The sequence below is a fragment of the Nipponia nippon genome, unplaced genomic scaffold, assembly GCF_047370975.1.
Source record: "Nipponia nippon isolate SJK-2023a ecotype South Korea unplaced genomic scaffold, ASM4737097v1 scaffold_41, whole genome shotgun sequence".
NCBI classification, from domain to species: domain Eukaryota; kingdom Metazoa; phylum Chordata; class Aves; order Pelecaniformes; family Threskiornithidae; genus Nipponia; species Nipponia nippon.
Genome location: NW_028262360.1, coordinates 484,880 through 498,331, shown reverse-complemented (window position 1 = coordinate 498,331; position 13,452 = coordinate 484,880). Strand labels below are relative to the sequence as shown.

General features: G+C 69.9%; 1 protein-coding gene across 1 annotated transcript in view; it reads right to left on the bottom strand.

Annotated features, from left to right (window-relative positions):
* PFAS (phosphoribosylformylglycinamidine synthase) overlaps positions 1-13,154 on the bottom strand; it is a 28,067-nt gene extending 14,913 nt beyond the window's left edge. Inside the window, exons 1-16 of the mRNA XM_087777760.1 lie at positions 13,099-13,154; positions 12,117-12,297; positions 11,240-11,378; positions 10,456-10,561; positions 9,238-9,424; positions 8,483-8,588; positions 7,299-7,439; positions 6,720-6,844; positions 6,506-6,634; positions 5,563-5,694; positions 4,585-4,713; positions 3,807-3,880; positions 3,575-3,731; positions 2,727-2,788; positions 1,983-2,144; positions 658-771 (exon numbers count right to left, since the gene is read on the bottom strand). Of these exons, the coding sequence (XP_087633886.1) occupies positions 658-771; positions 1,983-2,144; positions 2,727-2,788; positions 3,575-3,731; positions 3,807-3,880; positions 4,585-4,713; positions 5,563-5,694; positions 6,506-6,634; positions 6,720-6,844; positions 7,299-7,439; positions 8,483-8,588; positions 9,238-9,424; positions 10,456-10,561; positions 11,240-11,378; positions 12,117-12,297 (1,944 nt within the window). The 5' untranslated portion in view covers positions 13,099-13,154. The remainder of the gene's footprint in view (positions 1-657; positions 772-1,982; positions 2,145-2,726; positions 2,789-3,574; positions 3,732-3,806; positions 3,881-4,584; positions 4,714-5,562; positions 5,695-6,505; positions 6,635-6,719; positions 6,845-7,298; positions 7,440-8,482; positions 8,589-9,237; positions 9,425-10,455; positions 10,562-11,239; positions 11,379-12,116; positions 12,298-13,098) is intronic.
* Positions 13,155-13,452: the final 298 nt, after the last annotated feature.

Below are 13,452 nucleotides of genomic sequence, written 5' to 3'. Positions count from 1 at the left end.
CCATCCCCATTGGGTGTCCCCATTCCCAACTGGGGGGTCCCCATTCCCAACTGGGGGGGGGGGTCCCCATCTCCGTTGGGTGTTTCCATTGGGGTGTCCGTGTCATCATGCGTGTCCCCGTCATCATGCGTGTCCCCCTTCCTACTGGGGTGTCCCCATCCCCATTGTGGTGTCCCCATCATCACGGGGGTCCTCATCCCCATTGGGTGTCCCCATTCCCAACTGGGGGGGGGGTCCCCATCTCCATTGGGTGTCTCCATTGGGGGGTCCCCATCATCATGGGGGTCCCCATTCCTACTGGGGTGTCCCCATCCCCATTGGGTGTCTCCATTGGGGGTTCCCCATCATCATGGGGGTTCCCATCACCACTGAGGGGTGTCCCATTCCCATCGGGGTGTCCCTATCATGGGGGTCCCCGTTCCCAACCTGGGTGTCCCCACCCCCACTGGGGGGGGGTGTGTGTCCCTTTTTGGGGGGGGTCCCATCATCATGGAGGTCCCCATCCCCTTTGGGCGTCTCCATTCCCAACTGGGCTGTCCCCATCGGGGGCGTCCCCATTATCATGGGGGTCCCCACCTCCGTTGGGTGTCTCCATTCCCAATTGGGAGGGTCCCCATCCCCACTGGGGGGGGTCCCCCCGCCCCCCCCCCCCCTCACCTTGCGGGGCATCTTGCCCAGCACCCACTCGAGCTCCAGGTTGACAGGGGTGGGCAGCCCCTCGTGGGACCCCCCCTCGGGCACCGGCGCCTCCAGGTCATCCACCAGCACGATCTGGGGGGGTGGAGGCTCAGCAGGGCCAGGGGACCCCCAACCTCCCCCCCCCCCGGGACCTTCCTGGTACCCAGGGACCCCAAAAGGACCCCCCAAAACTCCCCTCGGCCGACAGGGACCCCCAAAAGCCACCCCCGGGGACCTCCCCGTGTCCCTCAATCTCCCCAGGTCCCCCCAGGTCCCTGTGGCCGGGCCCCATGGCCCCCTGTGTCGCTGTGTCCCCCACGTCCCCACGTCCCACGTGCCCATGTCCCATGTCTCCAGGTCCCCAAGTCCCCAGGTCCCCAAGTCCCCACGTCCCCACATTCCTGTGTCGCGCGCCCCACATTCCCAAGTCCCCACATCCCCATGGTGTCCCCCACGTCCCTGCACCCCTATGTCCCATGTCCCTGTGTCCCCATCTCCCCACATTCCCATGTCCCACGTCCCCACAGTGTCCCCACATCCCTGCATCCCTGTGTCACAGGTCCCCTTGTCCTCCATGTCCCCACATCCCACGTCCCCATGTCCCCACATCCCCACGTCCTCCATGTCCCCACGGTGTCCCCCACGTCCCTGCATCCCTATGTCACAGGTCCCCATGTCCCCACATCCCACATCCCCATGTCCTCCATGTCCTCCATGTCCCCATGTCCCCATGTCCTCCATGTCCCCATGTCCCCACATCCCACATCCCCATGTCCCCATGTCCCCATGTCCCCATGTCCTCCATGTCCCCATGTCCCCACATCCCACGTCCCCATGTCCTCCATGTCCCCATGTCCCCACATCCCACGTCCCCATGTCCCCATGTCCTCCATGTCCCCATGTCCCCATGTCCCCATGTCCTCACATCCCACGTCCCCATGTCCCCACATCCCACATCCCCATGTCCTCCATGTGCTCCATGTCCCCATGTCCCCATGTCCCCACATCCCATGTTCCCATGTCCCCATGTCCTCCATGTCCCCATGTCCCCATGTCCCCCCCCACGTCCCTGCACCCCTATGTCACAGGTCCCCATGTCCCCACATCCCACGTCCCCATGTCCTCCATGTCCCCATGTCCCCACATCCCACGTCCCCATGTCCTCCATGTCCCCATGTCCCCATGTCCCCACATCCCACGTCCCCATGTCCTCCATCTCCCCACATCGCATGACCCCATGTCCCCACGGTGTCCCCCACGCCCCTGCACCCCTCCACCCCCCCCCGTCCCCCGCGCCCCCTTACCCGCCCGTCCCCGGTGACGGTCCCCACCACGCAGAGGGGACAGCGCTCGCGGGCGGCCAGGCGCCGCAGCAGCCCCAGCCGGGGCGGCCGCACCAGCAGCGCGTTGGACTCCTGGTACTCGGCGCCCCACAGCTCCAGCACGCTCAGCGTCGGGTCCCCTCGCTGCCACCAGCCGGGTCACCGCGGCGGGGGGCACGCGGGGGGGCGACGGGGGGAACCGGGGGGGTGGGGGGCACCAAGGGGGCGGGGGGCACCGGGGGTCATGGGGCATTGGGGGGACAAGTGGCAGCGGGGGACAGCGGGGACACAAGGGGCACCACGGGCACTGGGGGGAACAAAGGGCACTGGGGGGCACTGGGGGGCACAAGTGGCACCAGGGGACACCGGGGGGACAAGGGGCAGCAGGGGGTGGGGGGCACCAAGGGGGCAGGGGGCGCCGGAAGGCACCAAGGGGACAAGTGACACCAGGGGGACACCGGGGGGGGACAGGGGGCACTGGGGGGACAGCGGGGGCAGGGGGGCGTTGGGGGTCTGGGGGGCTCCGTGGGGACAGGGGTCCTGGGGGGTCCCTGGGGGCAGGAGGTGCCAGGGACGGGGCACCACGGGGGTCCCGTGGGTGGGGGGTCCCGTGGGTGGGGGGTCCCATGGGTGGGGGTCCCGTGGGTGGGGGGTCCCGTGGGTGGGGGGGTCCCATGGGTGGGGGTCCCGTGGGTGGGGGGGTCCCGTGGGTGGGGGTGCCGGTACCTGGAAGCGGCTGGCGTAGATGACGGCCCCCGCCGGCTCGCTGAGCTCCTTCAGGACGTTCCCTGGGGACAGCGGTGACAGGGACGCTGGGGACACCCCCACGTGCCTCCCCGTCCCCCCGTGTCCCCCCGTGTCCCCCCATGTCCCTGTACCGTTGCCCCTGGCCTCCCCCGGTCATGGATGGTGCAGATGAGGTTGTCACGTCCCCATCTCCCCGTGTCCCCCATGTCCCTGTGACCCCCTGTCCCTGTGTCCCCCCATGTCCCCGTGTCCCCCTGTGTCCTCATGTCCCCCATGTCCCTGTGTCCCCCATGTCCCCATGCCATTGTCACCAGCCCCATGACGGTGGATGCTGCAGATGGGGTGGTTGTCATCTCACATCCCCGTGTCCCCCCGTGTCCCCGTGCCCCCCATGTCCCTATGTCCCCCCGTGTCCCCCCATGTCCCCGTGTCCCCCCGTCCCCCCGTGTCCCCCCGTGTCCCCGTGTCCCCCCGTGTCCCCATGTCCCTATACCATTGCCACCAGCCCCATGATGGTGGATGCTGCAGATAGGGTGGTTGTCATCTCACATCCCCGTGTGTCCCCATGTCCCCGTGTCCCCATGTCCCCCTGTCCCCCTGTGTCCCCCCATGTCCCCCTCTCCCCCATGTCCCTGTGTCCCCGTGTCCCCGTACCGTTGCCACCAGCCCCATGACGGTGGATGCTGCAGATGGGGTGGTTGTCATCTCACATCCCCGTGTCCCCCCGTGTCCCCGTGCCCCCCATGTCCCTATGTCCCCCCGTGTCCCCCCATGTCCCCGTGTCCCCCCGTCCCCCCGTGTCCCCCCGTGTCCCCGTGTCCCCGTACCGTTGCCGCCAGCCCCCTGGTCGTGGATGCTGCAGACGGGGTTCCCCCCGCCGCTCTCGATGCAGCCCCGCAGCACCCGGTTCATCTTCTGCTCCATCTCGGCGTCCCCCCGCTGCACCGCCCCCGCGTCCCGCTCCTCCGCGTTGTCCCCCTGCACCTGGGGACACGGGGTGGGGACAGCGTGGGGACACCCGCCCCGGACCCCCGGGATCCCCCCCAGGCACCCCCTTACCTGGATGGAGGAGGCGGCCCCCCCGCCGACGCCGATGCGGTAGACGGGGCCCCCCACTTTCACCACCAGCATCCCTGGGGGGGGGGACACATGGGTGACACATGGGGGACACATGGGGGACACATGGGGGACACTCCCGGACCCCCCCAGGGAGCCTGAGGGTCTTGAGGGAAGGGGGGGATTTGGGGGTCCCAGGGGTGATGGGGGGGTCTGGGGGGATTTGGGGGTCCTGGGGTGATGGGGGGAGCTGAGGGGCATTTGGGGGTGTTGGGGGGGACGGGGAGCAATTTGGGGGTCCCAGGGGTGGTGGAGGTGCATAAGGGGTGATTTGGGGGTGTCAGGGAGGGGCTATGGGGAATTTGGGGGTCCTGGGGGGTTGGGGGTCCCATGGGGGGGTTGGGGGTCCCGGGGGAAGTTTGGGGCTCCCATGGGGGTTTGGGGGTTCCAGGGGGAGTTTGGGGGTCCCATGGGGGTTTGGGGGTTCCAGGGGGGTCTGGGGGTCCCATGGGGGGGTTGGGGGGTCCCAGGGGAAGTTTGGGGCTCCCATAGGGATTTGGGGGTTCCAGGGGGGGTCTGGGGGTTCCATGGGGGGGTTGGGGGTCCCGGGGGAAGTTTGGGGGTCCCATGGGGGGGTTGGGGGTCCCGGGGGAAGTCTGGGGCTCCCATAAGGATTTGGGGGTCCTGGGGAGGGGGTCCCACAGGGATTTGGGGGGAAGTTTGGGGCTCCCACGGGGATGTGGGGGTCCCGGGGGGCTCTGGGGGTGCCGGGGGGTCTCACCGGGTTCGGGGGGCTCCTTGCGGACGTGCTCGTCCTCGATGGCGCCGATGCCCCCGCTGAACATGATGGGCTTGATCCACTCCCGCCGCTGCCCCCCCGGCAGCACCTGCCCGAAGGAGCGGGCGAAGCCTGGGGACACCCCACAGCGTCACCTCCCTGCCACCCCAAAGCCACCCCCCGCGTGGCACCACCCCCCTCCCCGGGGGGGTCCCCAAGGCCATGGAGGTCTCCAAGAAAGGTCTTTAAATGTCCCCAAGAGTCCCCAAGGCAGCACGGTGTCCCCAAGGCCATAGGGTGTCCCCAAGGGTCCCCAAGGCCATGGAGGTCTTTGGGTGTCCCTGGAGGGTCCCCAAATGTCCCAGAGGTGCCCAAGGCAGTGAGATGTCCCCAAGGGTCCCCAAGATCATGGAGGTCTTTGGGTGTCACCTAGAGGGTCGCCAAAATGTCCCAAAGGTCCCCAAGACCATGGTGTCACCCAGAGGGTTCCTGAACATCCCTGGGGTCCCCAAGGCCATGGGGTGTCCCCAAGAGTCTCCAGGATCTTTAGGTGTCCCTGGAGCATCCCCAAATGTCCCCATGGGTCCCCGAGGTCGTAGGGTGTCCCCAAGGGTCCCCAAGACCATGGAGGTCTTTGACTGTCATCAGAAGGTCCCCAAATGTCCCCAAGGGTCCCCAAGACCACAGAGGTCTTTGAGCATCCCTGAAGGGTCCACAAATGTCCCCAGGGGTCCCCAAGACCACCGAGATCTTTGACTGTCATCAGAAGGTCCCCAAATGTCCCCAAGGGGTCCCCAAAGCTGTAGGGTGTCCCCAAGGGTCCCCAAGACCATGGCGGTCTTTGAGTGTCATCGGAAGGTCCCCAAATGTCCCCAAGCTGTCCCTGAGGGTCCCCAAGACCACAGAGGTCTTTGAGCATCCCTGAAGGTCCCCAGATGTCCCCAGGGGTCCCCAAGCGTCCCCAGAGGGGTCCCCGCTCACCGGCCAGCACGGGCTCCCCGAATTTGTTGCCGTAGTCGCTGGCGCCATCGCTGGCCCCGATGGCGATTTCCAGGGGGCGGGCGAAGGATTTGGGGTACGGCTGCGCCCCGTCTTCCCAGGGCAGCTCGTAGCCTGGGGGGGGAGGGGCCGGGGGACCCCAGGGTTGGAGCTTAGGGGGGTCCCAGGGGTGGGGGGACCCCAAGTTTGGGGGGAACCGGAGGAGGTTTTGGGGGGTTCAGTGAGGTTTTGGGGGGTCCTGGGGAGTTTTGGGGGGTGTCCGGGGGTTGCAGGGGGGTCTAAGGGATTGGGGGGGGTGGGGGATCCTGGGGGGGGTGGGGGGGGGTCCCTGGGGTATCGTTGGTCTTGGGGGGTCTCAGAGATATTGGGGGGCCTTGGGGGGTGGGGCTTGGGTCCTGGGGATATTGGGGGGTCTGGGAGGACTTGAGGGGGTCCTGGGGGGGGGGGGCGTCAGGGGTTCTCAGGGGTTTGGGGGGTCCCACGGGGATGGTTTGGGGGGTCCCTGGGGTCCGGGGGGATCTGGGGGCTCCCAGGGCTACTGGGGAGCCCCAGGGGGAGTTGGGGGAGTCCAAGGGGGTTTGGGAGTCCGGGGGGGTTTAGGGGGGTCCCAGGGGTATTGGGGGGTCCCAGGGGTATTGGGGGGCCTTGGGGGGGCATAGGGTGTTGGGGGATGGCAAGGGGGTTCAGAGGGTCTCAGGGGTTTGGGGGGTCCTGGGGGGATGTTTGGGGGGGTCCCTGGGGTATTGGGGTTCCTGGGGGTTGTGGGGGCTCCCTGGGCTACTGGGGGGTCCCAGGAGGTCTCAGGGGGTCCCAGGGGTATTGGGGGGGTCGCTGGGGGGTTGGGGGCTCCCCAGAGGAATGTCTGGGGGGGGGGGGGTCCTGTTTGGGGGTCCCGAAGGGGGTGGGGGGGTCCCGAGGGCCTCACCGGGGATGAGCAGGTTGCCGAAGCTGTACCCAGCGGTGCCGGCGATGACGTGGGCACCGCGGCCGGTGCACTGCACGTCCCGGATCCGGCCCCCTGTCCCTGTCGTCGCCCCGCTGAAGGGGGCCACAGCTGGGGGGGGGCGGTGCCAGATCAGGACACGCCCACTCCCCAAACTACCCCACCCCCCCCCCATCTGCCCCCCAACCCCGCTGACCCGTGGGGAAGTTGTGGGTCTCGGCGGTGAAGATGACGTGCCGGATGGTCGTCCTCTTCTCAAAAGGGCTCGGCTCGGCCGGGTCCCGCGGCCACAGCGCCGTCACCGGCACGCCCCGGATGGCGCTGTGGGGACAGGGGACCCGTCACCCCCCGCCGGCGCCCGTGGCAGGGCCGTGCAGTGACCCATGGGTGCTGGGGTCCCCGAAGCTCCGTGCCATGGCACCCATGGATGATGGGGCTCCTCAACCTCCATGCCATCATCACCCATGGGTGATGGGACTCCTCAACCTTGAAGCCATCATCACCCATGGGCGATGGGGGTCTTCCAGCCTCCATGCCATCATCACCCATGGGTGATGGGGGTCTCCCAGTGTCCACGCCATGGGTATCCGTGGGTGATGGAACTGCCCAACCTCCATGTCATCATCACCCATGGCTCATAGGCCCCCCCAAACCTCCATGCAATGGGCACCCATGGGTGATGGGACCCTCCAACCTTGATGCCATGGTCACCCATGGGCGACAGCCACCCCAGGGACCCCTGGCCTTGACGCCATGGGGCACCCACAGGCCCCACCTGCTGTTGTCGGAGAACTTGATGACGTTGTTGGGGTTGCTGGAGCTCTGGGTTCCCATGATGCTCTGGAAGAGCGACTGCGGCTTCTCCTGCCCGTCCACCACCAGCCGCCCCTTGAAGAACCAGTGGCGGCTGTGCTCGCTGGGGACACGGGGACATGGTCACGGAGGGCAGCATCACCGAGAGGACATCGTCATGGGGGATGGTGTCAATGGGGGACATGGGGACACGGCCATGGGGTGGCATTATTGGAGGACATGGGGACATGGTCATGCGGGGTGGTGTCAATGGGGGACATGAGGACGTGGTCATGGGGTGGCATCAGTGAGGGACATGGGGACATGGCCATGGGGGTGGTGTCAATGGGGGACAGGGGGACATGGCCATGGGGTGGCGTCAATGGAGGACATGGCCATGGGGGGTGGCATCAATGGGGGACATGGGGACGTGGCCATGGGGGTGGTGTCAATGGGGGACAGGGGGACATGGCCATGGGGTGGCATCAATGAGGGACACGGGGACATAGTCATGGAGGTGGTGTCAATGGGGGACATGGCCATGGGGGGGGTGGCATCAAGGGGGGACATGGCCATGGGGGTGGTGTCAGCGGAGGACAGGGGGACATGGCCATTGGGTGGCATTAACGGAGGACATGGTCATGGGGTGGCATCAGTGAGGGACATGGGGACACGGTCATGGGGGGTGGTGTCACTGGGGGACATGGGGACATGGTCATGGAGGTAGCGTCAATGGGGGACGTGGGGACATGGCCATGGAGGGTGGCATCAAGGGGGGACATGGCCATGGGGTGGCATCAATGGGGGACATGGGGACACGGCCATGGGGGCGGTGTCAATGGGGGACAGAGGGACATGGGGACATGGCCATGGGCGGGGTGGTGTCACTGGGGGACATGGTCATGGCGTGGCATCAATGAGGGACACAGGGACATGGTCATGAAGGGTGGCATCAGAGGGACATGGGGACATGCTCATAGGGGGTGGTGGCAATGGAGGACATGGCCATGGGGTGGCATCAGTGAGGGACATGGGGACGTGGCCATGGGGGTGGTGTCAATGGGGGACATGGGGATGTGGCCATGGGGGTGGTGTCAATGGGGGACAGGGGGACAGGGGGACACGGCCATGGGGTGGCATTGGGGGGGTCGGGGGGCTGGGGGGCACCTGTTGGACTGGGCCAGGTCGAAGCACTCCACCGAGGTGGGGTTGCGGCCGGCGGCGCGGAAGAGGCGGGTGTAGTACTGCACGTCCCAGGGGTCGAAGGCCAGGCCTGGGGGACAGCACTGTCCCCAAGGGTCCCCAGGGACACCCCGCCACCCCCCCATGTCCCCCCAGGCCTCTCCACCCACACCCAGCCAGTGGCCAGCGTCTTCCAGGGCCTGGAGGACACCCCGTGTCCCCACGACCCTCTGTCCCCAAGTGTCCTCATGGCCTCCCTGTCATCATGTCCCCTTGTCCTCCGTGTCCCCATGTCCCCAAGCAGCCCCACATCCCCCCCGCCCCCCCGTGTCCCCCACATCCCCTTGTCCCCAAGTACCCCCATGTCCCCACATGTCCCCCCCCATGTCCCATGTCCTCCAAGTCTTCATGTCCCCATGTCCCCAAGCAGCCCCACATCCCCATGTCCCCAAGCAGCCCCACGTCCCCATGTCCCCCATATCCCCATGTCCTCACGTCCCCAAGTACCCCCACATCCCCCCTATGTCCCATGCCCCCATGTCCCCATGCCCCCAAGCAGCCCCACGTCCCCATGTCCCCCATGTCCCCATGTCCCCAAGTATCCCCACATCCCCCCTATGTCCCATGTCCCCCCCATGTCCCCATGCCCCCAAGCAGCCCCACATCCCCAATGTCCCCTTGTCCCCAAGTACCCCCATGTCCCGCCCGTGTCCCCGCCGCGTCCCCCCCCGTCCCCCTACCCAGCTCGCGGTCCGCCTGCTCCAGGGCCTGGGGGCCACCCCGCAGGACGTCGATGGTGGTGACAGGGACGGGGCGCACGGGGACCTCGAAGGTGGCCAGCGGCTCCGGGTAGAGCTGCTCCGTCATGGGGTCCCGCAGCGCCCGCCCCAGCCGCTCCGCCGCCCCCGCCGGCGGCTGCCCCTCGAACTGGGGGGGACGGGGACACCTGTGTCACCCCCCGTCCTGGCAGGGACCCCCGCGGGGGCACCCCCAGACAGGGGGACACCGGGAGCCCAGGGACAGACAGGGATGGGGGACCCCTGGGGACACTGGGACCCATGGGGACAGGGGGACACCGGGAGCCCAGGGACAGACGGGGACAGAGGGACCCCCAGGGACACCGGGAGCCCAAGGACAGGGGGACACCGGGAGCCCAGGGACAGAGGGGGATGGGGGACCCCCGGGGACACCGGGACCCTCGGGGACAATGGGACCCTCGGGACAGCCAGGGACAGGGGGACCCCCAGGGACACGGGGACCACAGGACCCCTGGGGACAGGGGGACCCCGGAACAGCTGATGTCCCCCAATGTCCCCGAACGTCCCCGATGCCCCTGGTGCCACCAGTATCCCCAGTGCCCCCCATGTCCCTGATGCCCCGCATGGCCCCAATGTCCCCCATGTCCCCAGTGCCCCCCATGTCCCCGATGCCCCCCATGTCCCCGATGCCCCCCATGGCCCCAATGTCCCCCATGTCCCCAGTGCCCCCCATGTCCCCGATGCTCCCCATGTCCCCCATGTCCCCGATGCCCCCCATGTCCCCATGTCCCCCATGTCCCCAGTGCCCCCCATGTCCCCGATGCCCCCCATGGCCCCAATGTCCCCCATGTCCCCAGTGCCCCCCATGTCCCCGATGCCCCCCATGCCCCCCATGTCCCCCATGCCCCCCATGTCCCCAGTGCCCCCCATGGCCCTGATGCCCCCCATGTCCCCCATGTCCCCAGTGCCCCCCATGTCCCCAGTGTCCCCCATGTCCCCAGTGCCCCCCATGGCCCCAATGTCCCCCATGGCCCCGATGCCCCCAAGTCCCCAGTGTCCCCCATGGCCCCAGTGCCCCCCATGGCCCCGATGCCCCCCATGTCCCCCATGTCCCCAATGCCCCCCATGCCCCCAGTGTCCCCCAAGTCCCCAGTGCCCCCCACGGCCCCGACGTCCCCAGCGCCCGTCCCCGGTGCCCACCTGCAGCAGGAGGCGGCGGGAGCGCTCCAGGCGCTGGACGCGGCCCAGCCCGGCCGCCCGGCAGAGGGAGACGGCGTTGGTGGAGGCGGCCGTGGAGACCCCCAGCCTGCCGGCACCCACAGCACCCGTGGGACCCCCAGCACCCATGGGACCCCACAGGGCACCCACCTCACCCCACAGCACCCACAGGACCCCCCGGGGACCCATGGGCTCCCCGGTGGGGCACCCACAGCACCCAATGGGGCACCCCCAGCACCCATGGGACCCCCCCCCCCCGGGCCCCCCAGCACCCATGGAACCCTCCAGCACCCATGGGACCCCTCCCCCCAGGCACCCCCAGCACCCACAGGACCCCCCGAGTCCCCCAGCACCCATGGGACACCCCCCCCGGGCTCCCCAACCCCCCCAGCACCCATGGGCGCCTCCTGAGTCCCCCAGCACCCATGGGACCCCCGGGCCCCCCAACACCCATGGGACCCCCGGGCCTCCCAGCCCCCCAACACCCATGGGACCCCCCGGGCCCCCCAGCACCCATGGGACCCCCGGGACTCCCAGCCCCCCCCAACACCCATAGGACCCCCAGCACCCATGGGACCCCCAGGACCCCCCAGCCCCCATGGGCCCCTCCCAAGCCCCCCAGCACCCATGGGACCCCCAGGACCCCCCAGCACCCATGGGACCCCCAGCACCCATGGGACCCCCAGGACCCCCCAGCCCCCCCAGCACCCATGGGACCCCCAGGACCCCCCAGCCCCCATGGGACCCCCCCGGGCCCCCCCCGTACCTGGGCCCGATCTCCAGCAGCAGGTGGGGGCCGTGGGGGCGCAGGAAGCTTTGGGGGGCCACCTCCTCCCCCGCCCCCAGGGGGGACCCCAGGAGCCAGCGCAGGATCCGCCCCTCCTCCGCGTCGGGGGGGGCCGCCCCTGCGCACCCCGAAACGCTGGGACCCCCCGCACCCCCAACACCCCCACTGCCCCCCCCCGAGGGCCCCCCAAAGCCCCCGTCCCCCGTCTGTCCCCCATGTCCCCAAATCCCCCTGGCCCCCCACCCCGCCATGTCCCCCCGTGTCCCCCCATGTCCCCAAATCCCCACATCCCCTCAAGTCTCCCATGTCCCCCCTCCCCCCGTGTCCCCTTGTGTCCCCCCACATCCCCCCTGTCCCCCCTGTCCCCCCATGTCCCCCTGTGCCCCTTTCCCCCCTGTGTCCCCCCGTGTCCCCTCTCCCCCCATGTCCCCCCCATGTCCCCTCATGTCTCCGTGTCCCCCCATGTCCCCCTGCCCCATGTCCCCCCATCTCCCCCTGAGTCGCCCCGTCCCCCCGTCCCCCCTGGCCTGTGTCCCCCCCATGTCCCCCTGCCCCATGTCCCCCCATGTCCCCCCGTCCCATGTCCCTCCGTGTCCCCGTGTCCCCCCTGCCCCCCCATATCCCCCTGTGTCCCCCCGTGTCCCCCCGTCCCCCCTGCCCCCTGTCCCCCCATGTCCCCCCATCTCCCCCCGTCCCATGTCCCTCCGTGTCCCCGTGTCCCCCCTGCCCCCCCACATCCCCCCTGCCCCGTGTCCCCCCATGTCCCCCTGCCCCGTGTCCCCCCCATGTCCCCCCATGTCCCCCCGTGCCCCCCCTGCCCCCCGTGTCCCCCCGTGTCCCCCCGTGCCCCCCGTACCGTCCCAGGCCAGGTAGTAGCAGAGCTCGCAGGTGACAGCGGTGACCCCCGGCTCCACGGCCCGGGCCGCCCGCAGGGGGGACCCCAGCCCCAGCCCCGGGGGGGCCCCCCCAGAGCCCCCCCCGGGCCCCCCCACCCGCCCGGGGGGCCCCGGCCGCACGTAGAACCGCAGCACCTGCATCTGGGGGGGGAGGGGAGGGTGGGAGGGGACCCCAAAGTGGGGACCCCCCAGCACCCCCAAACCTGGGGACCCCCCTCAGCACCCTCAAAGCTGGGGACCCCCGGATCCCCCCCCCCCCAAATCGGGGTCCCCCAACCCCCTGGGACCCCCAAAGCCTGGGGAACCCGGGCACCCCCAAACTCAGGGACCCCCCCCGAGACCCCAACCCCCAGAGACCCCCGAAACCCCGGGGACCCCCCAAACCCCGGGGAACCCAAAAAACCCCCAGACCCTGGCGACCCCCCTCAACCTCGGGGTCCCCCAGGGACCCCCAAACCTCCCCGAGCCCCCCCCAAACCTTGGGGACCCCCCTCAGGGACCCCCCCAAAGCCTGGGGAACTTGGGGACCCCCAAACTCAGGGAACCCCCCCCCCAGAGACCCCCACCCCCAGGGACCCCCCAAACCCCGGGGACCCCCAAAACCCCCAGGCCCCCCCCTAAACCTCAGGGACCCCCGGGGACCCCCAGACCTTGGGGACCCCTCCCGGGACCCCCCCCCATGGGACCCTCCAGAACCTCACCAACGGGGGTCCCCCCCTCCTTACGTCACTAAGGGGGGGTCCCCCCCCTCCTTTACGTCACCAAGTCGCCCCGCAGCCACGTGCACCCCACGCGGGACCCCCTCCCCACCCCCCCACCCCCCCCCCAGGGACCCAGCGATGCCGCGCGCGCCCCGACCCCCCCCCCCCCCCCGCGGGGTCCCCCCACGCCACGTCACGCCACGTCACGCTACGTCACGCGTGACATCGCCCCCCCCCCTACCACGCGCCGCTCCGCAGCCTCTGCCCCCGCCGCCGCCGCGGGGCCGCCACCAGACCGGGGGGAGGGGTCAGCGGGGACCCCGCCCCCCCACGTGCGGGACCCCTCCCCCCAACCCCCCCCACCTCCCATCCCCCACCCTGGCACCCCCCGGGGGAGCCCACCCGCGCCCCTCCCCCACCCCGGGCACGCGGGGGGGGCACGGGGGGACCGCGGGGGGCGGGGGAGGGGACACCCGGGGGGGAGGGGGACACCTGGGGGGGGTCCTCGGGGGGAGGGGGCACCTGGGTCCCCTCCCTGCCCCCCCCCGGTTGCCTCATCGGTGGGGGAGGGGCGGTGTTACCCAGAATCCCTTGC